This window comes from Malaclemys terrapin, chromosome 1 (assembly GCF_027887155.1).
Source record: "Malaclemys terrapin pileata isolate rMalTer1 chromosome 1, rMalTer1.hap1, whole genome shotgun sequence".
In the NCBI taxonomy this organism is placed as follows: Eukaryota; Metazoa; Chordata; order Testudines; family Emydidae; genus Malaclemys; species Malaclemys terrapin.
This window is the reverse complement of record NC_071505.1, coordinates 128,248,190-128,275,066: the sequence shown is the minus strand read 5'-3', so window position 1 is coordinate 128,275,066 and position 26,877 is coordinate 128,248,190. Positions and strand designations below refer to the sequence as shown.

Below are 26,877 nucleotides of genomic sequence, written 5' to 3'. Positions count from 1 at the left end.
AACTGGCATACTTTAAACAAACACAAAACAATGGAAGTCCAAAAACCTTCAGTTTATTCTCTACTATTAAAAGGCTAATTACTATTTTATTTCAAGAGATGACAGATCAGACCAAAAGAACAAGCTGTATGAAATGGAGGAAGTGATAAAGATATTAGTGCAGAGATGTATTTTGGAAAGCACAAGCGACTCTCTAAAACCTCACAATTTGAGAGGAAAATACTCGTTTTAGGAGTATAGCTTGTCCCAGATGTGTACCATCCATTTCCACCCCTTTTCTCTTTTAAAGTATCTGGAAACGATTCTGATCTCAAACCAAATTAATATTGTAATTGTGTTTACTTGGGTGAAGTTACTCTTGTTTACACTGAGGCCCAGTATAGGCTAGCAGATAGAGCACTAGACCCTCCTGGAATATAACATTGTGGCAGTTATCACCAGATGGTGCTGTTACACAGAATCTTACAAGATCATCTTCCAGTGTGCGAGTAAATGTTCAGTCTTGGGAAGATGTGTGTGATGTTAGTTTTGTTATGCAAGGTTCTGGCTAGAGGGAGCTGTGAGAGCAGCCTGAGCATTTTCTCTCTCCCTTGGGCTCTGCTTGAAGTCAATATTTGAAGCAAAGTTGCTTCCTGGAAACTGGGCCATGGTTTTGGCTGAAATTCCTGAAAAAGGGGACTGCTCTCCATGCTGTTTGTGACCATCACTGCTCCAGGACTGGAGTATATATGTATATAAAACATGTTACACTTAAGGCTTATCTACACAGACACACTCAAGAGACCTGAATTCTATTCCTGGTTCTTCCACGAGCCTGCTGGGTGACATTGGGCAAGTTACTTTCCTCACTGTGCTTCACTTTCCTCTCTGTAAAATGGGTTGATACTGCCCTCCTTTGTAAAGTGTTTTGAGCTGTATAGATGTAAAGCACTATGTAAGAGCTAAGTATTACTTATATTATTGCTGACAAGACAGATGAATTAGGCTCTTTCGACCAAATACTTCTCACACAAGTGCATTTTCCTTTGGCTTCAACAGGAGTTTTACCGATATAGATCAGACCATTTAGCGTTCTGTCTTAGGGCACGTCTTCACTAGCAATGCTAAAGCACTGCCGCGGCAGCGCTCCCAGCGCTGGGGCACTGTCTACACTGGCACGTTACAGCACTGAAACTTGCTGCACTCAGGGGGGTGTTTTTACACACCCCAGGAGCGAGAAAGTTGCAGCGCTGTAAAGTGCCAGTGTAGACAAGGCCTTAGTACCACTTTTCACTACTGACAAAGCTTGAAGTGGGCAACACAGGAGTTTAAGGAACACGTAAACCAGCATAATCCAAATCCTAGAATGCTAAAAAAAGACCCACAAATTTGCAAGAGACAGAAATGTTTAAAGTGTGCCCAGAAGATTTCAAACACTTAATAATGCTTTTAACTTCTGTACAGTTATTATAGGCTAGTGGTGTTTTACCTTCCTCAAAGTGTAATCAGTAAGCCAAGTGTTTTCAAGTAATGCCAGAGAACTGACATTCAGAGAGACATGACAGCTTCTGATGGGAGCTAAGATCAGGCCTACTCAGTCAAAGGGGCAAGGAGTGTCATAGCCAGGGGAAGAAGTGTTACAGAAGGGCTTGGGGGGGGAGGGGGACAAGGCCATCCTTACCCATACGCAAAGTACGCAGCTGTGTGCTGCTCCAGCTCCTGCTCCGCCTCTTCCCCATGGCCCCCGCCTCTGCTCGGCCCCAGCCCCGCCCCCACTCCACCCCTTCCCCTGAGGACTGCAGTAGGGGTTGGGTCTGCACACACGGGGCGGCGGTAAGTGGAGCAACCCGGCCCCAACCTGCTCTGCGCTGCCGGCTCCCAGCCGCGCTGCCGGTGAGTGCTGGGGGGCGGTTCCCCCCAACCCCCCAAGCCCCAAGGCTGGGAGCCAAGGGAGCAGAGCAGAGCGGGCTGGGTCACTCCACTTCCTGCTGCCCCGTGAGTGCAGGGTCGAGCCCGCCTGCAATCAACAGGCAGCAGGAAGTGAAGCGACCCGGCCCCAACCCACTCCGCTGGCTCATGCTGGGGGGTGGTTCCCCCCTGGCCCCCAAGCCTGCTCCTGCCCCTCTGCAGAGGCCTGGGGCCAGCCCCTCCTCCCCCCATGGACGCCTGAGGCCACACACACACACACACACCCCGGCGGAGGGGGCTGCGTAGGGCACCAAAATGGCTAGGGACAGCCCTGGGGGCAGAGATAAGGCACATGGGGAAATTCCAAGTACTGCCCAACAAACAAAAACTGAAAACCAATCCAGCAGCCTAGACATAGACAGGAAGATTTATATGTGGAGAAAAGGGTCAGAGAGAAGCGTTCTCACAACAGCAGGTATTAGGAACATTCCATAGCTTTTCCCATCAATCTAGATTGCAAAGCTATAGGACACCAATGGTAAACCATTGCTTTGGCCAGCACCACATATTTTTAAATCAAACTATTTGCCAGTTTCCAGGGAGGAAGGATTGAATGGAGAAACCATCATCCATACCAAGATGATCTTTACTTCAAACATGCTGGTTCATTGAAACATACATTTTGCAATCCACTTATAGCCTCTTGTCCCAGAATGGAATCTTACTTTACCAGAGCGCCACTTAGCTCCACTGTTGCTAACGGTTGGTCAGCATTTTCCACCCTCACTTTGTTATATCCCCCACCCAAAGACAACATGGCATATACATAAGCTTGGAAGGATTTGATTTTTATTGGTCAATTGTCTGTAAATATCAATTTTACCATACACAAACATATGAAAAAAATATTTCCATTGATAACTGAAATTTACAGATAAGCAAAGTAAGTTCTCAAGCAGCATTTTTCTTATCAGGGTTTGATTTAAAGATATTTATTTTGTATATTTCAACATATGTTGTTGACAATTTATTTTAATGGCTATGAAGCTTTAACTTTTTGATTCTCTATGTCTACTCTTGATTATGATCTCCCCTCACCCCCATTTTCTGACCCACCCCCATAATTTCCTGCAATTGTCAATATTTAATTCTATAGAAATAAAAAAATGCTTAAAACCCATAATTTTGTACACCTGTAAAAAATATCACTAAAGTAGGAAAAAACACTTACAAATACACATCAATATTATATAAAAAAAATCGAATTCTGCCAAGCCTATGTATGCAAGAACTATGGCTTGAAGCCATAGTTAACATTGTCAGTGTAATTAATTAAAGCTAGTCTTGAGTTAAAGGGGAACATAAGACCAAGTGGGTTTACTCCTTCATTCTATCCAGGAAAAGCTTCCATTGACTAGGGATCAGGCCCACTGTAAGTTCAGTGACTTCAAAAGTAACTGAAAACCAGTGTTTCTTTTTAAAAAAATGAGGTTGCTGCAATTCATTAGTAAAGAAATAAGGCTCTTAATATTTTCTAGTCACAATTTAAAGGAGACAAGACAGAGAACAGCAATGCAAATGACAGTATCACTAATACATATTAACAACTTCTGCAGGAATGGTTAAAGGCAGATGTTACAATTTATGCCACATATGCATACGACAAACACAAATTCAACTTGATCTTGGTCTGCTGATGCAATATCAGGAGCATGAGGCCTCATATCTTCCTGCAGATTAAAAGCCCCCCCGCCCCCGAAGTAACCACCACAAAAAGTAATAAACAAATTAGATTATACAAAAAGCCAAAACCAAGAGAACATTACATAGTATTAACAAGACGGAAATTTAGTGTTAAGGCTGAAATTTTCTCTTCCCCCTCCCTACGGAAGGGGTATCGATATCAGATGATCTTACATGTCACATATGCTACAAACTTAAGCATGCATCGGTTAAAATCGAATTTCAGCCTTACCTCTGAATTTCTATACATTTGTGGGCTAGTGTCAACCTCTTTATGGTGATATTAACACTGATTTTTGTGGTGTAACAATTTAAAAGATCACACAGAACAGACAGCAAACAGAACTCTGAAGCAAAATTTTCTCCATTCTTTCATGGGATGCCAAGCAGGATTGGATTCACCGATGACTTCCATATCAGCTGAACAACTTTCACCCTGAAAAAGAAAATCAATCATAATCACAAGGACTCTTCTACACAAAGTCATGGTTTCAGCTGTCAAGAAAAAGAAAAGCCTTTTGAAATCTAATACATTTTAATAACTACGTGTAGGTTATAAAATTCTTTTGAAAAGCACTTCATGAAATCCAGATTCCTCGGTGAACACTTCTTATTATCCAGTTATGAAAGCAAACCATGACTGATGGGTCTTAAAAAATATATAATTAGCCAAAACGTTCTCTGTGAAGTGGCAGAGATACCAAATCCATCCCCTCACATTTTTCATGATTTCATACATCAAATAAATATCTGGAATGAAAAAGGGAAAGATTTACAGTGGGGTTTTTTCTTACAATTATCTCAGAACTCCATGGACCTGATTCACCACCGCTTTACTCCAACAGAACACCTGTATAATTTCATTAGAATCACCTGAGTTCATTAGCATAATACTGGTGGAATATAACAGGGAATCAGGTCCTTCCTATCTACTTCATGCACATACAAAACAGGGCAGAACAGCAGTGCACGGAAATTAAGTGCTGGGTTTTGTTACAAATCCAAGAAGTGCTAGGGTTCACCTAACAAGGTTTTGGGAAGTCTTTGGATAATTTCTATCCCCATACCCACACTCTCCCCAATGGGCCTAAAGTCCTAACTGACTTTTAGATTTCTTTTGTGATAGGTGGGGATATGAGATGCTCTCCCCTTCTCCTTCAATCTCTCCAGGAGATAGCCAGCTGCCTGCATGGCTATAGCTACAATGGTAGAAAGGGAAGAGGGACAGGGAGAGACACCTCTTCCAAACACCTGACAGGAATTATGGAGGAGAGTCACTTTATTATCTAGTGAACTGGATGGCATCCCGACTTGAAGGACCAGATTTGTTCTTTATTGAGGAGCAGTTCTGGGAGCTGTTTTGTGTACAGACAAGATCCACAGGCACAGGGTACCGTGTGTGCAAGAATAAGATTAGTTTTAAAACACCAGTTTCCAAGTGGAGCTGATGAATTTAATGAGCCCCAAAATGAAGGGCTCATGAAGATTAACAGATTTTAAGGTGAGAGAAACATTTATAATCTAGTTTGACTTCCTGCATAACACAGGCCATAGAATTTCATACAGTGATTCCTGAATCACAATGGTTTGTTATTGAACTTCAGCATCTGAGGCAAGCCAGGAGGATACCAAATAGACTGCTGTTTGGACCATCTTTACTAACTGTCTAGCTATGCCAGCATACAGCTGTCTGATACATACAGCAGCACCTGTGTGCCTACACATTTTTTGGTTTGCAGCATAGACAACTCTATTACAGATCATGGTCATGACATAGGCTATAACATATTTCCTTTACCTAATTCTATAACCATTTTATCCCACCCAAAACAACAGTATGAGAACACAAATACACTATATGTGCCAGATGACTGTGGACCGGCATCTTAGACAACAGGTTCCTAGAAGATCAATGGCTGGCTAATCCAGAAAGCCACATCCATTAATGAGGTGAAGGGCAGCAAATGCGGAAGCTGATGCTCACCATGATGGGAAATTTAAGGTGGGGGTGTGTCAGGGTTTCTCCCTCCACACACACTTTGAACTCTGGGGTGCAGATGTGGGGACCCGCATGAAAGACCCCCTAAATTTATATTCTACCAGCTTAGGTTAAAACTTCCCCAAGGCACAAATTCCTTTCCTTGTCCTTGGATGGTATTGCTGCCACCACCAAGTGATTTACACAAAAATTCAGGGAAGGGTCACTTGGAATCCCTATTTCCCCAAAATATCCCCCCCAAACCCCTTCGCCCCCTTTCCTGGGGAGGCTTGAGAATAATATACCAACCAATTGCCTTAGCAATGTGAACACAGACCAGACCTTTTGTCTTCAGGACACTGAAATCAATCAGGTTCTTAAAAGAACTTAAAAGAACTTTATTATAAAGAAAAAAGTAGAAGAATCACACCTGCAACATCAGGATGGAAGGTAACTTTACAGGGTAATAAAAAGATTTAACACACAGAGGATTCCCCTCTGGGCTCAGCTTCACAGTTACAAAAACAGGAATAAAACTGCCTTTGTAGCATAGGAAAATTCACAAGCCCAAAACAAAAGATAACCTAACGCATTTTCCTTGCCCTACTTACAATTTCTGTGGTTTTAGATGGATTATTCCAGGTATATTTTCAGGAGATATTGTACCTGCGTGGCTACTCCCTCCGTCCGGAGAGGGAATAACAAAAGAGAACAACAAACAAATCCTTTCCCCCCAGATTTGAAAGTATCTTCTTTCCTCATTGGTCCTTCTGGTCAGGTGCCAACTAAGTTATTTGAACTGCTTAACCCCTTACAGGTAAGGCGATTCAGTACAGCTGCCAAGGAGGGATTTTATGCTACTCTTCCCTCTATATTTAGGACAGGGTGGCAATTCCAACTCCTGTTTCCCCCCAATAAAACAAATTTATTGTGCAAGAAACCTTCAAATGAGCTACCATAATGAAATAATTAAAAATGGATGGAGGGAGAGAAGGAGGTGTAATGAAATATTTTTTTAAAAAACCCAAAAATTAAATCGACTCTGTCAGCTAGGTCAACATGAGAAACTTAAAATATTGGCTTCTGCAGATAACTCAGTCGTCTTTCACCTTCATTTTCCTGTTTGCTCATAATCTGGAAAAGAAAAAACAAGCTTTCCTGCTTTTTCAGGTCCCAAACGATTTCTCAATTTGGAATGAATTAGTCCAAAGGAAGAAAATATTCTTTCTACATTGGCAGAAGAAGCTACTGCTGTTAAAAGTGAGATTATCACTTTGACAGTCTCTGAATCCAAGTGTTTAAGTGACTTCCACCAGTTCACTGGTGTGACTTTCTTTAAACATCAGAAGCAAACATATAGTTCTTGAATGGTTCTTATTCCCAAACTGGGTTTCTTTTATGGCCTGCTGCCATTATAGGTTTTCCCTTTTAGTGAGAGAATGGTATGGCAGATCTCAAATCAATGAAGGCTACACTCAGAAAGACCTCAAGACTTCTGGAATATGCTGCTCAAACAGTTTCATTTTTGTTTCTAATGCCTGTCCCTCCCTTCTCACATTTATCTCCAGACTTCTTCTCCTTGTCCAGATCTATTCCGTCCCCAACAATCTTCTATTCATTGAGCTTTCTGAAACTTTTCACTTTTAGAGAGAGGTAAGGGATTGACTCTGTGTACACAAATTTGCAGAGGGACAAGAGGGTTGAGATCTGTTATTTCTCACCTTTATATATTATTTATTTATTTTAAAACATTTTTGCTGTTAACAACCATGTTAACTCTGGAGACACAAATCCACAGTTTGAGAACTGCAAAACTAAGCATCTCTGTTGGTATCATCTAGACTGAGCACTGAGTCCCATTAGGTAGATAGAAAGATTAATCTGAATAATCTATACAGAAGCCCATGGAACTCCATAAGATTAGGTCCCTAATCCATGGACTATTGGAACTCATTTATAAAACTTTTCTTAACCGTTACATGAATATATTGTCTGATACTATAGAATTAGATTTTATAATCCCTATTCTATGATATCTTTGAACTATAATGTATCTTAATTAAAACTATCTTTAGATAGGTTTTTTCCTCAAAAAGTATTTTATCAAAAAAATCCGATTTAAATAAAATAGATTTTTATTTTTTGTTAAGAATCATTGATTTTTATCCACCCTGAGCAGTGTCTATTCAGCTATCCATACAACCTCACACTGGACAACGAGGATATATAGGGCTGAACAGGCAAACCACCCTCAGCAGTTCCTTCTCTATCTGAACATCAAACAAAGAACTGTCCAAATCAGAGGAGAAGGAGGGCAGGTAGTGGAAGAACTACAATTACTGTACAGGGTGAGTCACCTCTTCTTCTTCTTAAAGTAGTGTCTCTGTGGATGCTTCACTTCAGGTGACTCCCAAGTAGTATTCCCAGAGGAAGGAGGAAGCGAGCTTCAGAATGGAGTCCACGACTGAAGACAGTACCGCATTACAAGCGCCACATCCAATCTGGCAGCATGGATCAAGGCATAATACTTAGAAAAAGCATGCACTGAGGCCCACATAGCAGCTCTACATATCTCAGACATTGGAATGATTTTGAATAAAGCTGTGGGTGTTGCTTCTGATCTCGTAGAGTGTGCTATTATCCCCAGGGTGGACAGAGCACCCGCTGTGTCATAGCAAGTTACAATACACCCAGAGATCCATCTTGAAAGTCTCTGGGTGGAGACTGAGAATCCCTTGGATCTCTCAGCAATGGAGACAAACAGTCTAGGTGATTTCCAAAATTGCTAGCTCCTACCTAGATAGAAGGCTAATGCCCATCTAACCTCTAAGGTATGAAAGCAGGTCTCCAGCTGAGACTTATGTGGTTTTGGGAAAAACACCAGTAGATGAATAGACTGGGTAAGATGAAAATCCAATAGCACTTTAGGTAAATGGGGGTGGAGGGCTGCCATCAAGGCCTCAATTTCCCCAACCCTACAGGCCAACATGATAGCTACTAGAAAAGACCTTCTTCATAGATAAATGAAGTAAGGAGTAGGTTGCCACAGGTTCAAATGGAGGTCTTATGAGATATTTGAGAACCCAAGTTGGAGTGGGATCCTTAATCCGGAGGTAGAAGCTCCTCAAAATCTTGAGGGCACAAGGTGGGTAAATATGGAAAGTCCTTCTAGTGAAGAATGAAATGCTGATATTGCAGCCAGGTGAACCTTAATCAAGCTAATTGATAACCCTGATTTCTTTAAATCCGCAGGTAATCCAGTATGGCTGTGAACAAGGCAGATGTAGGCACAAGTCGGCGATGGTGATACCGGCACAAGTCGGCGATGGTGACACCACTGGTTGGATCTTTTCCATTTCTGAAGATAAGTTATTCGAGTTGACGCCATTCTGCTGTTTAGTAATACTTGTGGTATCTCTGTTGAGCAGGTGGACTCCAATCCTATAAACCACATAAAAGCCATGCTCAGAGGCGGAGGACTCCTAGGTTGGGGTGAAGCACATGACTTGCATCCTGGGAGAGGAGATGAGGAGTGGTTGGAAGCTTGAACACCAGATGGACACACAGGTGAAGCAGGTAAGGATACCAAGCTTGGCTCAGCCATGTCAGTACTATAAAAATAAGCTTAGTCTTGTTCTGTCTGATCTTGTTCATCACTCTTAATATTAGCAGTATTGGAGCGAATGCATGGAAGTCCGACTCCCATTCATAGTCTCGGGAGAAACTCTTCTGAGCACATTGGCTATGACATTCTGGACTCCAGGAGAGTAAACGGCTGAGATCTGAATCTGATGGACTATATACCAGTTCCATAAATTTATAGCATCAGCGCACAGGGTGGGGGATCTTGCTCCTCCCTGTTTGCTGATATAAAACATGCAAGCCACATTGTCTGTCATGATCCTGATAGATTTGCCCCAATGAGGGGTAGGAACTGAAGGCAGGGATCCCTGACTGCCCTGAATTCCAACAGGTTGATATGGAGACTGGTTTCTCAGGCCATTCAGGTATGCTCCCCAACCCAATAGTGATGCATCCATTCACAATTATTGTTGGACCATGGCAATGAAAGGGATGTCTGCACAGACACCGAGTTGATTTTTGCACCAATCTAAGGAGTTCTTCAACTGGAGGGGAACCGTGACCTGTTTGTTCAGGCTGTGTCAGGTTGATGAATAGGTCCTTCTGAGCCAGCCCTGGAAGCAGCGGAGGCGTAATCTTGCATGCTCAGTCACAAAGGTGCAATCAGCCATATGATCTAGGAGCTGTAAACAGTACAGGGGCTTCCTTGAACGGTCCCGACCAACCAGATCAGACACAGTTATGAATCTGTCTGTGGGAAGGTAAGCCCTGGCTGCCAACTAATCCAAGTACGCCCCTAAGAATTGTATTCTCTGTACAGGTGCTAATATGGATTTTTTTTAATATTTAGCTGAAGACCCAATTCCTGGAAAAGAGAGAGGGCCATCAGGATACAAGTCAGTACTGCTTCATAAGGTCAGCCCTGAGTAGCCAATTGTTCAAATATAGGAAGACTAAAATAGTTTCCCACCAAAGGTAAGCAGCTAGAATCTTTGAGAACAGGGATGTACTCAGTATTGAAAATTATCCTGGCCCATGGTAAAACGCAGGTAATTTCCTGTGGGGAGGGTGGTGTATCACTATACAGAAATAGGTGACCTGTAGGTTGAGGGCCAAAAACCAATCTCCAGCCCCTAGATAAGGAATTATAGCTACCAGAGTCACTATCCTGAACTTCTGAGACTTTACAAATTTGTTCAGTAGTCTTAGATCCAAGATCCATCACCACCCTATGTCCTTCTATGGCACGAGGAAATACTTTGAGTAAAACCCTTTCCCCATGTGAGGAGATGGACTGGCTTTATTGCTCCTAAATGAAGACGATAGTGCACTTCTTGTCTCAGTATAGTCTTGTGAGAGGGGTGCCTGAAACGGGTTGAAACTATACTAAAGAACAATATTGTCAGACATATAGATGAACACAATTTGTTGAGGAAGAGTCAACATGGTTTTAGTAAAGGGAAATCATGCCTCACCAATCTACTAGAACTCTTTGAGGGGGTCAACAAGCCTGTGAACCCAGGAGATCCAGTGGATACAGTGCACTTAGATTTTCAGAAAGCCTTTGACAAGGTCCCTCACCAAAGGCATTAACGCAAAGTAAGCTGCCACTGGATAAGAGGGAAGGTGCTCTCATGGATTGGTAACTGGTAAAAGATAGGAAACAAAGCGTAGGTATAAATGGTCAGTTTTCAGAATGGAGAGAGGTAAATAGTGGTGTCCCCCAGACGTCTGTTCTGGGACCAGTCCTATTCAACATATTCATAAATGATCTGGAAAAAGGGGTAAACGGTGAGGTGGCAAAATTTGCAGATGATACAAAATTACTAAAGATAGTTAAGACCCAGGCAGACTATGAAGAGCTACAAAAGGATCTCTCAAAACTGGGCAACAAAATGGCAGATGTTGATAAATGCAAAGTAATGCACATTGGAAAGCATAATCCCAGCTATAGATATAAAATGATGGGATCTAAATTAGCTGTTACCACTCAAGAAAGAGATCTTGGAGTCATTGTGGATAGTTCTCTGAAAACATCCACTCAATGTGGAGCGGCAGTCAAAAAAGCAAACAGAATGCTGGGAAAAATTAAGAAAGGGATAGATAATAGGACAGAAAATATCATGTTGACTCTATACAAATCCATGGTTCGCCCACATCTTGAATACTGGGTGCAGATGTGGTCACCCCATCTCAAAAAAGATATATTGGAATTGGAAAAGTTTCAGAAAAGGGCAACAAAAATTATTAGGGGTATGGAATGGTTTCCGTATGAGGAGAGATGAATAAGACTGGGACTTTTCAGCTTGGAAAAGAGACGGCTAAGGGGAGATATGATTGAGGTCTATAAAATCATGACTGGTGTAGAGAAAGTAGATAAGGAAGTGTTGTTTACTACTTCTCATAACACAAGAACTAGGGGGTCACCAAATGAAATTAATAGGCAGCAGGTTTAAAACAAATAAAAGGAAGTATTTCTTCCCACAACGCACAGTCAGCCTGTGGAACTCCTTGCCAGAGGCTGTTGTGAAGGCCAAGACTATAACAGGGTTCAAAAAAGAACTAGATAAATTAATGGAGGATATGTCTTATCAATGGCTATTAGCCAGGATGGGCAGGAATGGTGTCCCTAGCCTCTGTTTGCCAGAAGCTGGGAATGAGTGACAGGGGATGGATCACTTGATGATTATCTGTTCTGTTCATTCCCTCTGGGGCACCTCGCATTGGCCACTGTCGGAAGATGGACCTTTGGTCTGACCCAGTAGAGCCATTCTTATGTTCTTATGTCTTTATAACCTCAGTACACAAAAAGCATGCTGATAACAGCCCTTTTACTTAGGTAGCCTAAAATGCTTCATTAGAAAGAATTCTCACTACCTTTTCTTTGGGAAGTTCTCACAACTCCATTATTTGCAGCAGGCCTTTGATATTCAGCAGGGGAAAAGCCTTCACTCTTATAAAGTGCCTTTTCTTTAGCCCATGAAATTCCATTTAACTTTTGCTAAGATAGAATTTGTTAAAAGTTGCTGTTTCCCTTCTCCTGCTTTCATTCTACAGAACAGGTCAAATGTTTAATATCTCATCATAGGAAAAACATCTTCTGCTCTGAAACGTGTCAATTTCTCTTGAAAATTATCACCCAGCTTTGCAGCTACTACAACAGCAGGTGTTGTACTTGTTTATGTAAATATCACATAAAGTCTTTATACATCCCACTAAACCCTTTGTCTCAATGCTACAATTGATCATTTGTGTATGAGAAACACATCCATATGCATCTGCTTACCACCATGGCACTCCTACACGAAGAAAGACTCAGTTCCTATTTTGTTATTACAGGCATGATACTTACAGGGATTGTTACTGTGTGTTTCTGTCTTCCCAGCCTTGGCAAGTTTGGTTGAGTTCTGCTGTGCTTTGCTTTGCTCCTCTCCAGTTAGCAAGGCTTTTATTTCAGAGGGGATTTTCCCTTGGTCCATTGCCATGCACCACTGCTTGTACTGAAATATGCAAACACATTAAGCACTAACAAACTGGCAAGATCACATTAGCAGACAAAACAAAGCTGTAATCTTTACCTTCTGGTATCTTCATTTAAGGTCTACATTTACTAGGCTGGAGCCTTTTACATGATTGCTGATGAGTCAAGCATGTGTCCGTGATTGCATACCTGGCCTGAGTAAATCTTGCTTCAGTTAATAAAACTACTACTGGTGGCAGTGCTACATACTACAATACAGTAATTATTTAACTGTAAGGAACACGGTGTGCATTTACTGGCATGTCAATAGGCAGAATACTCTTCCAGCTCAGCACCTTTTAAAACAATGATTTCACATCAATCTAATGCTGGTGGATACTCAAGAGCTCTTTTCTGGTACTCTGCAAGCCAGAATTATGGGACGCTTCCCTTCCTTTCAGCCACATCATAACTGATTAAAACTTCCTCATTAATGGGCTACAAAACATACAAACTGTTTTGGTTTTGAGGGACAGAGGGATGGGAAAATAGAGGTTACCAACCTCACCTCTACTGGTTAAACTATAAATAAAAGCTACCAATCAAAGAAGAGAAAGTAAAGGATTGTTGTTTAACTATCAACTGATTCTTAAACAAAGTTGATTATTTTGGGTAGCTCAGAACACAGCCTAACAAAGACTAAATTTCCAACCAATGCCTCAATTTTTCAAGCTCACTTTTGCCCACCAACTTACTGTGCCTGCAAAAGTGTACATACACCCATTTTGTGCACACAATGAGAACTGGACAGCTGAGCAACCAACTACACAATCTACACATACAAATACTATTTTGTGCATGGAGAGTCAGCTACATGCACAAAAGCAAAGGCTGGCTGAACATGTCTACAAACTACAGATGACTCTACAAATCAATATTTCAGTATGCCCCTTCCCAGCCTTTGAAATCAGATGCTTTCCCAGATATAAGAAATAAGACTTTAAGATGACAAACTCATGCACAGCAGTCACCTTGCTTACCTATATCTAGTACAAATATGACTAATCTTGTAAACCTCTTCTTATACCAGGATCATATTCAACATGCAAACCAAGCAAGCACTTAACATATTTGTTCTTGTGATTTTGACATCGTATGACCTAATCGTGCTTTCATTTAAGTCAATAGCAAAACTCTCAATGACTTCAATAAGAGCAGGATCTAGCCCAAACTCAGGTTTAGTTTAGAAGAAAATTCCTTACCATTTCCAGCTCTTCTCTAAGTGCACAGATTGCTCTCTCTCTGCTTGATACCAGCTCTTCCAGATACTGGTATCTCAGCTTCTTTCTCGCTCTGCATTCTCTCGCACTCTGACGACTTCTCTCAAGTTTTGCCTTCAAATCTATTTTGGCTGGTTTACGACCTCGTTTGCCTGGTTTCTTTACTTTGCCTCCGAGCACCTATAAGATGACAGTAAATTAAACTTCCATTCAGCGGGGGGGTGGGAGAGGGAGGGAGGAAATAAGCATGATCCTCCTACTGTTGTGGGGAGGGGAGCCTACTGCTGGGAAATTTATCGTGAAGGAATAAAAGTGGTATATAAAATCAAAGCAGCAATATTTCCTCAAATTATCTGATGCCTCAAGCGTAGAACTTAGCTATTTTAGTTGATACTGGATAACAGAGGAAGAAGAGTTTACTTTTTATTTTGGGGGGCTGATGAAAGAAGTTATAAAACAGCAGCAGCAGAACAAGGACTTCTTAATGTGAAGTCACTGCTCAGGCAGCTGTACTGTGAGCTACCCCAATATGACCTGGAGAACCATTTTGCAGAAGCACAAAAAGATCAGTCAACTAACTCATCAGCCAAGTCTGAGAGCCAGTTTGAGCATCAACTGCCATTATGAACCATTACATGCAGTGAGGAATCCTGTCCACTAGGGAAGTTACAGAACCCCGAAGTCAGTATGGAGTTTAGCATCTTAAATTGGCATTTATGATTATATAATAATTCTAAAATTATTTTGTTTAATAAAATTACAAGGCTGATTTCCAAATTCACAAAAGAGAAAATTCACAAATTAAAAGTACTAGCCAGAAAAAAACAAATCATATACAAATCATGGCTGCAGCCAAGCTTTCTAGGGTCTCATGTAGACATAAGTCTAAATAAATAAATAAATAAAAATCTATCCATCAATATGAGATAGCGGCACTTCTTGTTTGCAAAATACACTTTACAAAAAGAATCTCAATCTATATACACCGACTTGTGCATCTTTAAGATCAGCTCTGCAAAGTCTGACTCACCCATGACAAATTTTTGTTTTTTCGATAGATGACAAAAGTATTGTCTTCATGGAGATAGGCAGGTACAGTAGATTGTTTGTCTGTGTTGGTAAGTTTTCATGATTTTTGCAAGGCTGATCTTAAATGCTTTATTGATACACAAAACAGCAATATTGTAAAAGTTAATAAATTGTAGAGAAACTGTAACATGAAATATTTCTCAATCTTGACTCCTCTCTCTCCCCTTAGGCTTTTACCAGTCCATCTAACTGTATATTCGTTTTTTTTATTCTATAGATCTTCATTAAAAAGACAATAGTGGTAATGACTATGAGTTACCGAAGGCAACACAAAAGGCTTGCTCCTCAAAATCTAAAATACATTCTAAACTAAAAAGCCCTCTAACCATTGCCTCACTAGAACGTTACATACAGCAACTTGAAATAATTGTATAGAGCTAGAGCATATTCTTAGTTTACAACTGTATACTGTAGCATCTTCCATCTCAAAGTATATACACTTATGCTCTTTGGAGCAGGCACGGTCTTTTTGTTATGTGTTTCTACAATATCTATTATGGTGAGTTGGGGTTTCTAAATGTTACAGCAATAAAAAAATTAATAAAAAATAGTAATCATGCAGTACCACCAAAGTGCAGCCACCTCGGTGATGCAGATTATGCTATACGACAGTGAGAAGTAGTAAACGTTGGCCATGGATACCAGAACAAAGCTCTATTCTTTCAAAGACTACCACAGAATCGTTGATGTCCTTGCAACACAGGCAAAACACCTCAGATGTTAAAGTTTCATACCTGAAAGTACACACACATGCACGCCCACAGCAAATTATGTGACATTCTATTTATGTGCCACAGAAGAATGAAGGGCCAAGTTGACCCTGATGGGATCGAAACCATGGTTCCAGGGAGTCTATTCTAACCCTAGTCCATCCCACCCGCATCCTCTTAGTTCTGAGTCATTTCCAAAGGAATCTATGACAGATTTTAGTTAACTGGTAATTTGGTTACATTTCCATTCTCAATGTCCTTCGTTTCTATTCCACTCCCTCTCCTGTCCCAGCACTGCCACCTCCACAGGAACTGAATGTGTACTCCATGTAAAATACCCAGCTACCATTACTGAATTAGGAGAATCTACTTTAAAATGTACATTTCAAATACCTCAGTGTGTAGAAAGGAATAATTTTTCTACCATTTACTCCTCAATTCCCCTCCCAACATATTTTGCTTCTAATGCAAAAGGCGGCACCTAGATTTCTTTCAAACCCGGTATTGGTGCTATTACATGGAGTTGCCCTGCAAATGTTTTGCTAGGCATACAGTCCACGCTACAAACCAAAGAGAAACTCTCACTGTAGGGTGATTAGAATCCTTCAGTTTGATGAGCAGAGCACTGGGACTTGCCTCTATACCAGGGGTCGGCAACCTTTCAGAAGTGCTGTGCCAAGTCTTCATTTATTCGCTCGGATTTAAGGTTTTGCGTGCCAGTAATACATTTTAACGTTTTTAGAAGCTCTCTTTCTATAAAAGTCTATAATATATAACTAAACGATTGTTGTATGTAAAGTAAATAAGGTTTTTAAAAAGGTGTTTAAAAAAGGTTTAAGGTGTTTAAGAAGCTTCATTTAAAATTAAATTAAAATGCAGAGCCCCCCGGACCGGTGGCCAGGACCCAGGCAGTGTGAGTGCCACTGAAAATCAGCTCGCATGCCGCCTTCGGCACACGTGCCATAGGTTGCCTACCCCTGCTCTACAACCAATACCTTCATGGATCACTGGTTTGATTTTCCCAGATTTTAAAAACCTGTGATGAATACACCAGTTAGTACTGCACCTTTAGCTTGCGATTCAGACATAGCAACTTACGCACGCAGTGTATTTTTCTTATAGGCAAGTGTTCAAATGTTACAGCACGTTTTTATTGCACAATACAAACATTGTAGAACAAGTGATATCTGTGATTATCAAAGCAAGTTTGTTTTGCAGCATCACGCAGTAAAAACAATTTATCACTAAGTGAACTCATGTTCTATAAAGAAAAGTTGATTAGACAATAGAACTCATTCTTTATGTAGTGAAATGATTCAGCGATCACTTGGCAGCCTAATCCTATCCCCTCATATACTGCCTTTTCTAATTTGTTCAGAAGTGGCTGCCTGCCCTGAGCAAACAGGGGAACACTGCGTACTTCATGAACTTCTATTGATTTTGAAACAAATATAACGCAGTCATAAGATCAGAAGAAAATTCAAACCCTTTGTCAAGTTTGAGCTGAAGAATGTTATTTTAATTGTAAATTCCCTGCACCCTTCCTAGGACAGAAGGCTCCAAAGCACATTATTTAAGATTTCCTATTTTAAATTCAAACAAAAAATTCCAATGGAACAAAATTCATTCTCACATTCCAACATCGATCTCACTAGGCTATACCTGTGGTCAATTTGGCCCAAGTCATATAAAATTCTGCAAGCACCTTGTCAGATACATTTATGATAATTGGCTGGTTTCCATGCAAACTAAATGTTTTGCTTTACTGCAATAACTAAGGCTTGGTTGCGTATTCCAATATGGGTTACCTGTATAATGCTTTATATGTTTAAAGCGCTACAGGAGTTATATATTATATTAAATAAATAAATAAATAAGAAGGGCCCCAGGCACTCAGAGTACATTATCTTTTTTATCCATCATCCGAAACACGATCATGGGACTGTTACATTAATCTTCCCAAAGGAGGTTCCACAGTTTCTGGATATTACATTAGCCCAGAGATCACATCTTAATGATCTAAGCATCAGGTTTGAAATACTTAAGACTCTATGGAACCATGCATTTAGATCATTGCAAAGTTGAGAGAGAGAGAGAGAGAGAGAGAGACTGTCTCTCAAATCCAAGGTCCTGTCTGCTCTGAATGAACATTAAGGATCCCCTGATTCTTTCCATAAGAAGAGAGATTTGCCTTTGTGTTCTTAAGCAAAAGCTCACCTCTTACACTGTTGTGCAATGCGCTATTTGGCTGCTGCCATCTTTCCCAGGAGTAGCTGCATTCAATTTCAGTGACACTGTACATCGGGGTAGGCAACCTTATTGGCACGCGTGCCAAAGGCGGCACGCGAGCTGATTTTCAGTGGCACTCACACTGCCCAGGTCCTGGCCACTGGTCTGGGGGGCTCTGCATTTTAATTTAATTTTAAATGACGCTTCTTAAACATTTTAAAAACCTTATTTACTTTACATACAACAATAGTTTAGTTATATATTATAGACTTCTAGAAAGAGACCTTCTAAAAATGTTAAAACGTATTACTGGCACGCGAAACCTTAAATTAGAGTGAATAAATGAAGACTCGGCACACCACTTCTGAAAGGTTGCCGACCCCTGCTGTACATTTACACTTTATGAAGCAGTTAGCTTATCCTTTCACCTTGACGGACCTCTACTCGCGCTACACAACACCTTTTATATTTTGGTACACTATTTGCCCTCCCTTCCAAGTTCTCTGATCGCTTGAGCCGCCCTATACACAGGGCTCTATCCACAGATTGGAGGGCAGCAGGCTACGTCTTTACGGTCACTACTCCCCAATGAGTTAACCGCCACGACTGTGGTAATTTAAATGTGAAGCATCCTCCACTCTGATTTGAGATTGATATCAACAATTCCACAATATTCTAATCTCCCCACAGCCCAGGAAGAGTCTCAAGGTTTCAACCACAGATTCTCACATGATTCTGTTCCACTTTGCACATAACCAGGTGATTTAATACAATCCTGCTACCACAACAGGTATTTTTCTTGAGAACATGGGATTTTTGTTCCTTACTGTACATTTGAGCAACATGGCTAGAAAAAAATCTTGGTTAAATCCTTTGTATTACTGTCTCTTCCTTGACTTCCAGTCATGTTTGCTTAGTTGGTTGCTATGTTGATATGAGAGCAGAGAAAGAATAAGGCAGTACTGCAAGCTGAATCCAGGCATGGATGAGAGAAAAAAATAACTCCTAAACTCCCTATTTGCACTGGAATTATTAGCATTCAGCAACTGTCTTTTTAAACAGTCATATGTGATCAAGAGCCAAAAGAGAAAGATCATCATTCGTAATGATAATAATGACATCTGTTTGTCATATGCAGTGTTGTTGTAGCCGTGTTGGTCACAGGATAATAGAGACACATAAGGTGGTGAGGTAATATCTTTTATTAGATTAACTTCTGTTGGTGATAGACAAGTTTCCAAGCTTGCACAGAGCTGGAGAAGAGCTCTGTGCAACTCTCTCACCAACAGAAGTTGGCCCGATAAAAGATATTACCTCACCCACCTTATCTGTTTGTCAGAAATCCAAAAGAGTTTATATTTCAATTATTTTTTTTTGCAGATTTCAGAAACCAAGGAAAAATGTCTTCTCCCCTTTCTAATACCATACCGAGATCTTCATATCGCTCTTGCTCATGCAAGGTATCTGAGTTCAGGGTAGGGTGACCAGACGTCCCGATTTTATTGGGACTGTCCCGATATTTCCTTGTTTGTCCAGTTTCTTAATGTTTAAGAAAAGTTTTGTAAATGAGTTCCAATAGTTCATGGATTAGGGATCCAATTTTATGGGGTTCCACAGGCTTCTGTATAGATTATTTAGGTTAATCTTTCTATCTACCCAATGGGGCTCAGTCTAGAAGACACCATCAGAGATGCTTAGTTTGCTGTTCTCAAACTGTGGATTTGTCTCTCCACAGGTAACATGCTTGTTAACAGCAAAAATGTTTTAAATAAATAAATAAAATAAATAAATAGAGGTGAAGAATAACAAACCTCAACTCTATTGTCCCTCTGCAAATTTGTGTACACAGAGTCAATCCCTTACCTCTCTCTAAAAGTGCAAAGTTTCAAAAAGTTCAATGAATAGAAGATTGTTGGGGATGGAATAGATCTGGACAAGGAGAAGAAGTCTGGAGATAAATGTGAGAAGTGAGGGACATATGCTTGTTTTGTTAAAATATTATATGTTTGCTGTTGAAGAAAAAAATCCAGAATACTTAACATTGTTGTTTTAGTGAAATAAAACAATTTAAATGTCTGTCTGGTGATGTTCTCCTCCTAATACAGCATGGCAAGAAAATCCTCCAAATATTAACGATTAATCTGTTGAATTGGAGATAGTTCACCTCCCAATGACTTCAGAAATATCTGCTTCAATTACCTTTGGTAAATGAAATAACCAAACAATCATTCATTTTCTGATATAGCTGTAAAACTAATCTGAAAAGTTTTCAAAATAAATCACTGTTCAAAAATATATAGTGTGTACCTTCTAAAAATGAAACCTACATCTATCTCTGAGTTGTGAAGAATATGTATTAAGGTTATAACAACGAACAAAAATGCACTTTTATGTAGAAAACCATGATTAAATCGAGTCTTCCTGACTAGTGATTTAAATCAATTTGATTAAAATCAAATCCACCCCGGCTGAAGCACACTGATCGGGTAATGTGGGAAAGTTAGCACTGCTGCTGCATCAGCATGTATTTCCCAGGGTGATGTTTTGGGGATCTCCCAAACTAGTAAGAGGTTCTGTTGCCACCTGCTCTGTAATCTTGGATGCCTTCATGCTATGCTGCAATGAATCAGAGCCCTGACACAAGTAGCCACCCAAGTATAAAAGTCTCACCCTAGCTTCCACCAGCCTAGTTACTCCTTCCAGGTTGACACCAACAACCTTTCCAGTCCTGAGTCTCCCCAAATCTGTCCACCTCGAGTTCTTAACTACCAGGCACTTAGACTTTTCCCCTCTGGCTCATCACCCCTGAAGTCATAAAACCAGCCCCGACACTAGCTTTGCTTTGGCACATACAGTCCACAGTTTGCACCCCACAGACCTGCTTGGGTTAAAAATTAACAAAAGGTTTATTTAATAGAAAAAAGGTCACAGATTCAAAGATAAAATAGGAAAAGCAAAGATATACGAGTTGCACAGAAAATAAACAAAGATGCAACCTCGGGCTTTACACTTTCAAATTAGATCAACTCCCTTTTCTAATACAAGTTGCCTACAGGGACGGCTTTAGGCCAATTCCACCAATTCCCCCGAATCGGGCCCCGCGCCTAAGAGGGCCCCGAGCCCAGTGGCAGGGCTGCCGGAGAGGAGGGGAGAAAGAAGTGGCCAAGAATCCCTTCCCTGGCTAGTGGCTCCTTTTTAATTTTTACTCACCCGGTGGCGCTCCGGGTCTTCGGCGGCACTTCGGCAGCGGGTCCTTCACTCGCTCCGGGTCTTCGGCAGCACTTCGGCAGCAGGTCCTTTAGTGCCGCCGAAGACCCGGAGTGAGTGAAGGACCCGAAGACTAGGAGCGCCGCCCGGTGAGTACAAGCCCCACGTGTTTTTTTACGTGGTTTTTTTTTAGTCATCCCTGCCGGGGCCCTGTCGAAACTGTTTGAATCGGGCCCCGCATTTCCTAAAGCCGGCCCTGGTTGCCTATTGCCTCTGAACAGTTTCCCAGTGTATCATGGACAGCACCTGTCAAGTGACTGTCCCTCAATTTCTGGATGCTGTTCAGTTCAAACCCCTTCCATTTTTAAAGGTTTGCAGTTTGTTCACTATAGATATTCAAAGTGGGGGGGAAACTCCCCCCATTCTTAGTTTTCCAAGCCTGGGGTTTTCTTTTCCATTTCAAATTGTTTCAATGTTTTCCCATTAACTTTAATGGTCCATCATTTGTCTTTTCCTGGATTGTACAATCCTAGATGTTCAAAGCTACTCTCCTCTGATTGGGAAGGCGGCCCCTCCCTGCCTGGCTGCTCACCATCCCACTGTGAGGTGGAGCTGAATGCTACACCACAAATTATGAGCACAATTTTATACATACACAAAAACAAATTCATAACCACAGTCTGTACACATATCTCATAATGATCATGATCATTACTAACGTTCATAAAAGACCTTACTTTACATTTTTATAGCACAATAACATTGTATTACTCCTGAGGGCATTCTGCACCAAAAAATTAAAAATTCTGCACACAATATTTTAAAAATCTGCAAGATTTATTTGTCAATAAATAAATGCAGAGACCCAAGCATGGCAGTGGGGAGCACAGGCCACTGGCTGCTTGAAGGTGGGAGATCACCCTGCAGCCCTCCCACCCTCCACCCCCGGGACACGGATTCAGCAGTGAGGCTGCACCCGACCCTGACGCAGCACAAGGCCTGGGCCCGCCCCAGATACACCCTAGGACCCTGCCCCTCTGCACCAGGTGTGGGGCAGGCAGGCTCAACCACACAGGATCCAAGTATGGAGGGGCTCAGTGTGGGGGGATCCAGGTGTGAGGTGAGAGGATTCCGTGTGGGACAATCTGTGCAGGCAGCTCAGTGTGGGGTCTAGGTGTGGGGGGATCTGGATGCACAGAGGCTCATTTTGGGTGGGGGCTGTTCCCAGGTTCTGGAGCAATGGGACTCTGCAGGGGCTTCCAGGTGAAGGTGGTTGGGGCTCAGTGGAAGGGTGTGGGAGTCTCAACAGGGGGGTCTGGGTGCAGGGGGAGTGGGGCTTGGTGGGGTGAAGGTCTGGGTGCAGCTAGTTGGTGGTTAGTGACATTGGGGTCTGGATGTGGGGGTTCATCAGGGTGGGGGCTTGAGTGCAGGGAGCTCAGTGGGGGGTGGTCTGGATGCAGGGGTGGGAGTCTGGAGGCAAGGGGGTCTGGGTGCAGGGGGTAATGTTCAGGTATGGAGGGCTAGGGGTGTGATGGGTGTATGGGGTGAGGCTTGGCAGGGATGTCTGGGTATGGGAGGTCCGGATGCACGGGGAGCAGCTCCCCGTACAGTGACCCCTCCTCCCACAGCTGAGGAGCGATGGGGGCAGGAAGCAGGGGAGGATGACTAGCTTCCTGCAGCTGGGGAAGGTTTCTGGGAGGCGGGTCTGACACAGCCCAGCCACTCCTTGCAGGGGAAGAGGAAGTCACGTCCTCTTCTACCTCCAGCCCAGCCAGGACTAGTAGCTGATCCCGGCTCAGGGTAGGAGCCACTAGCTGGGGTGTCCCCAGCCCTGCAGTGATTTACCTCTCCGCCAGCTGCTCTGGGTGCCTGAAACAATGTACCTGCACAGCTAGGGGAGTGGTGCATGACTGCTCTTGCAGCTTCCCTTTGCTTCCCTGTCAGAACATCATATTTCTGCGGGGACGCAAAGAAATCTGCAGGGGACATGAATTCTGCACACGTGCAGTGGCACAGAATTCCCCCAGGAGTAAAACTGTATACTCAACTGCTTATTCTATGGGATTCACACACCCCATTCACACCACAGGGTGTCTGGACCCTGACTCTCACAACCAGCTCTATGGATTAATACAGGATTGCCGCATAGCCATCAATATCTCTCAGCAGCTCCCAATTCACTTGAAAAGAAGTTATTAGTTACTGAACTGTGCAAACACCATTTCAACCAGCAGCACTTGAGGTTAAACTAACAGAAAGGTTTCTTGTCTGTTCAAGATCTCTGCATACACAAAAATTATATTCTCTAGAATGGGGGCAGTGTGTCACACAAATACCAGAGTCTACATAAAAATTAGAAATTGCATACATACAAGCAAAAAGTACAGGAGTACTTGTGGCACCTTAGAGACTAACAAATTTATTGGAGCATAAGCTTTCGTGGGCTACTGCCCAATTCTTCGGATGCATATAGAGTGGAACATATATTGAGGGGATATATATACACACATACAGAGAGCATGTGTGTATATATATCCCCTCAATATATGTTCCACTCTATATGCATCCGAAGAAGTGGGCAGTTGCCCACGAAAGCTTATGCTCTAATAAATTTGTTAGTCTCTAAGGTGCCACAAGTACTCCTGTTCTTTTTGCGGATACAGACTAACACGGCTGCTATCTGAAACCATACATACAAGCAGAATGTTGTAGCTTATATGGTGATTCAGGTACTTGCTCTTATAAAGTATAATGGCTGAAGGTATACAGACATGTCAACTCTCGCAATCAATTCTTAGGCCTTGGCTACACTGGTGCTGTACAGCGCTGCAACTTGCTGCACTCAGGAGTGTGAAAACGCCCTCCTCCCCCGTCCCCCCCCCCCCCCCCCCCGAGCACAGCGAGTGCAGCGCTGTAAAGCACCAGTGTAATCAGCGCCTGCAGCGCTGCGAGCGAGCTACTCCCCTCGGCAGCGCTGTGAACTGCCAAGTGTAACCAAGGCCTTAGTAAAATTAAGCCTCACTCATGATCTCGCAATAAAACTCTCAATGTCAGGATTTTTTTTCCCCAACGAGGCACATTCTAATGTGTTTCCAGTCAAACAAGAGTTACCCAACCCTAAAAAAAGGAATGCAGCTTCCCCACCTGGCAGTTAATTCCAAAGTACTTTGAAAGACAATGAGAAATCATTTACATATCAGGTAAACAAAACTATCCAGCTAACAGGTGGCTACACTCCAGCACGGAAACTTCAAATAAGCAATTGAATCAACTGGGGGAAAAAACTCCTGACATTTGAGAGTTCTAAATGTGAGGCTTAATTTTACTTAGAAATCCTGTCAGCCCCAAGGGCTGCTCCCCTGCCAGCCTGGGAAGTGGGAGAGGGGACCCCACTGCAGCCCCACCAGGCCTTGGGAGGGTGCAGAACTCTAAGGAGCAGAGGTGAGGCTGACGGCAGCAGGGGAGCTGAAGTGAGGAGGGTGGAGGCTGTTCGGGTAGGGGACTGTATTGATGGTGGGTTCTAAGCAGATTGGTTGAGTGCCAGGAGGGTGAACTGAGGGCGGTGAGGATCAATGGAGTAGGGGAGTTGAACTGATGGGGTGAGACTGAACTGAAGCGGGGCTCAACTGAGGTAGGCTGGGTGGGGAGAGAACTGATGGGAGACTGGGGGACAGGATTAATTGCTGGGCAAAAGATGGGCGGATGTGCTGGATAAGCTGATTTTGGCCCCTGCTGCACACTCCTACATGTGGGCAACACTAATTGTCACATGTATACACCCTGGGGATGGACAGGGGGAGTTCAAATATCAAGAGACCTAAAAAAACACAATATAATCTTTTATTAAAATGTCATGATTTGGGGGCCAATCTCATGATTTTTAATTTCTTGAAGTTGGCAATTCTGGGTATAGGTCTGCAGTTTCCTGGGTAGTCAGTCTTTCCCTAATCTCAGTCATCTACATTGGTCCACTCTTATATGTTAAAAGTTAGGGCTTAAATGGATGCCATAGACATATATATGTTAAGCAAAACTTCAGTCATGAGACATAAAGAATTCATTTAAATACCTTAGGTAGGGATATTAGTGAAAATTATATGGACCCAGTGCAGTTCTATCTGCAAATGACAAATGTCCCTAAAACACCCGGGCTAAATTATGGCTGCCCTTGCACAGATATAGGAGAGTATGAGAAGACCCTGTACACTTTCTCCTCCGCCCTATCACTCCCATAATTTGTCTAAGGACTCTGGACCATAAGGGGTGAGGGCACGGTGATGACCTTATACCTCCCCACCCCCAAAATCATCAGCAGCATTTTAGTGTAGGAGCATGTATTACACCTTTTCTATTGGTTCACCGGGGGCCCCATCATGCTTTAAATGGGCACTACCATTAGGTATGTGAGTGAAAGTGAGATGTACCTCTTTATCCTCACTTTTGCAGATCTATCTAAAGAGGTATAATTTGGCCCTCTGTGAGACAATGTATTGGAGAGAACATAACTTTGGTTTCATGATCCTTGCCACACTGTACCACATTAACAGCACTAACATATAGTAAGGCACTGAATATTCATCTATAGATTACCATATATAATTGTTCATAAGCCGAATTTTTTTTAGTGAAAAAGGGAAGCACCAGAGAAGGGGGTCGGCTTATGAACGGGTACAGAGAGGGAGAGATGGGACACAGCCCCTCCCCCCAACAGAGGGAGCAAGGAGAGGCAGCACAGCCAGCAGAGCCAGAAGGGAAGAGGCGGGGCCAGAGTTTCTCCGCTTATGGCCACACTGCTCTCCCCCCAGCCTCCGAAGCAGCTGCAGCTCCGGGGCTGGCAGGCTGCAGCCGTGCTGCTCAGTCCCGCCCCCCTGAGAAGGCTGTGGCCGCGCCGCCCAGGCGCCGCGCCAGAGCACGCTGCGGTTGTGCCGCCCGGCTGCAGCCCGCTGGAACATGCTGGGGCTGTGCCTCCCGGTCTGGCCCGCCGGAGTACGCTGCGGCCGCGCTGCCCAGCCTGCCAGAGCAGCTCCAGCCAGGTCAGAGACATCCTCCCCTGGCCCTCCCCAGATAAGGTGGGAAGGGATGGGATGGGGAGAGTGTGGGGGTCCTGGGCTAGGGGTAGGGTCATGTGGGGGGTGGTCACAGGAGTTACTCCCCTGACTCCGAGCTTCTCCCCCCCAAAATAATTTCGCCACCAGTTGCTGTCCCAGCCCGCCAGGGTAAGCAGCTGGCGCGCTGGGACACTTTGTTTACTTAGGTTTACCTCCGTGCCTGTGGACGCTGGAGGTAAACAAACCATCTCGGCCCACCAGTGGCTTATCCTGATGGCCCGGGAGCCAAAGTCTGCTGACCCCTGAATTATAGGGTCGGCTTCTGAACGGGTTATAAAAATTTTCCATTTTTACTTATGCATCTTGCGGGGGTTGGTTTATAAATGAACCGGCTTATGATTGAGTATATACGGTATATTTTATATCTATAAACGCTAAACACACCACACTTGTAATGGTAGGAAAAAAATTCTATCCATATTCGCAAGCTTTCTCTCTGCAATGGTAATCAAAAATGTAATAAGCCACAAGCCCTAAAATAAAAATGATGATACCTACCAAATTGCAGTACATCACTTACATTAATACAATATAACCCAACTGCACACAATGCAGGAGATTCTGATATTATGGTACATTTCATATTTCACATTGATTAACTGAC

The 26,877-nt window shown here is 42.7% G+C and overlaps 1 protein-coding gene across 1 annotated transcript in view; it reads right to left on the bottom strand.

Annotated features, from left to right (window-relative positions):
- Window positions 1-2,296: 2,296 nt before the first annotated feature.
- Window positions 2,297-26,877, bottom strand: part of CREBL2 (cAMP responsive element binding protein like 2) — a 35,108-nt gene continuing 10,527 nt past the window's right edge. The window contains exons 2-4 of the mRNA XM_054038710.1: window positions 13,913-14,110; window positions 12,543-12,690; window positions 2,297-4,066 (exon numbers count right to left, since the gene is read on the bottom strand). Of these exons, the coding sequence (XP_053894685.1) occupies window positions 4,062-4,066; window positions 12,543-12,690; window positions 13,913-14,110 (351 nt within the window). The 3' untranslated portion in view covers window positions 2,297-4,061. The remainder of the gene's footprint in view (window positions 4,067-12,542; window positions 12,691-13,912; window positions 14,111-26,877) is intronic.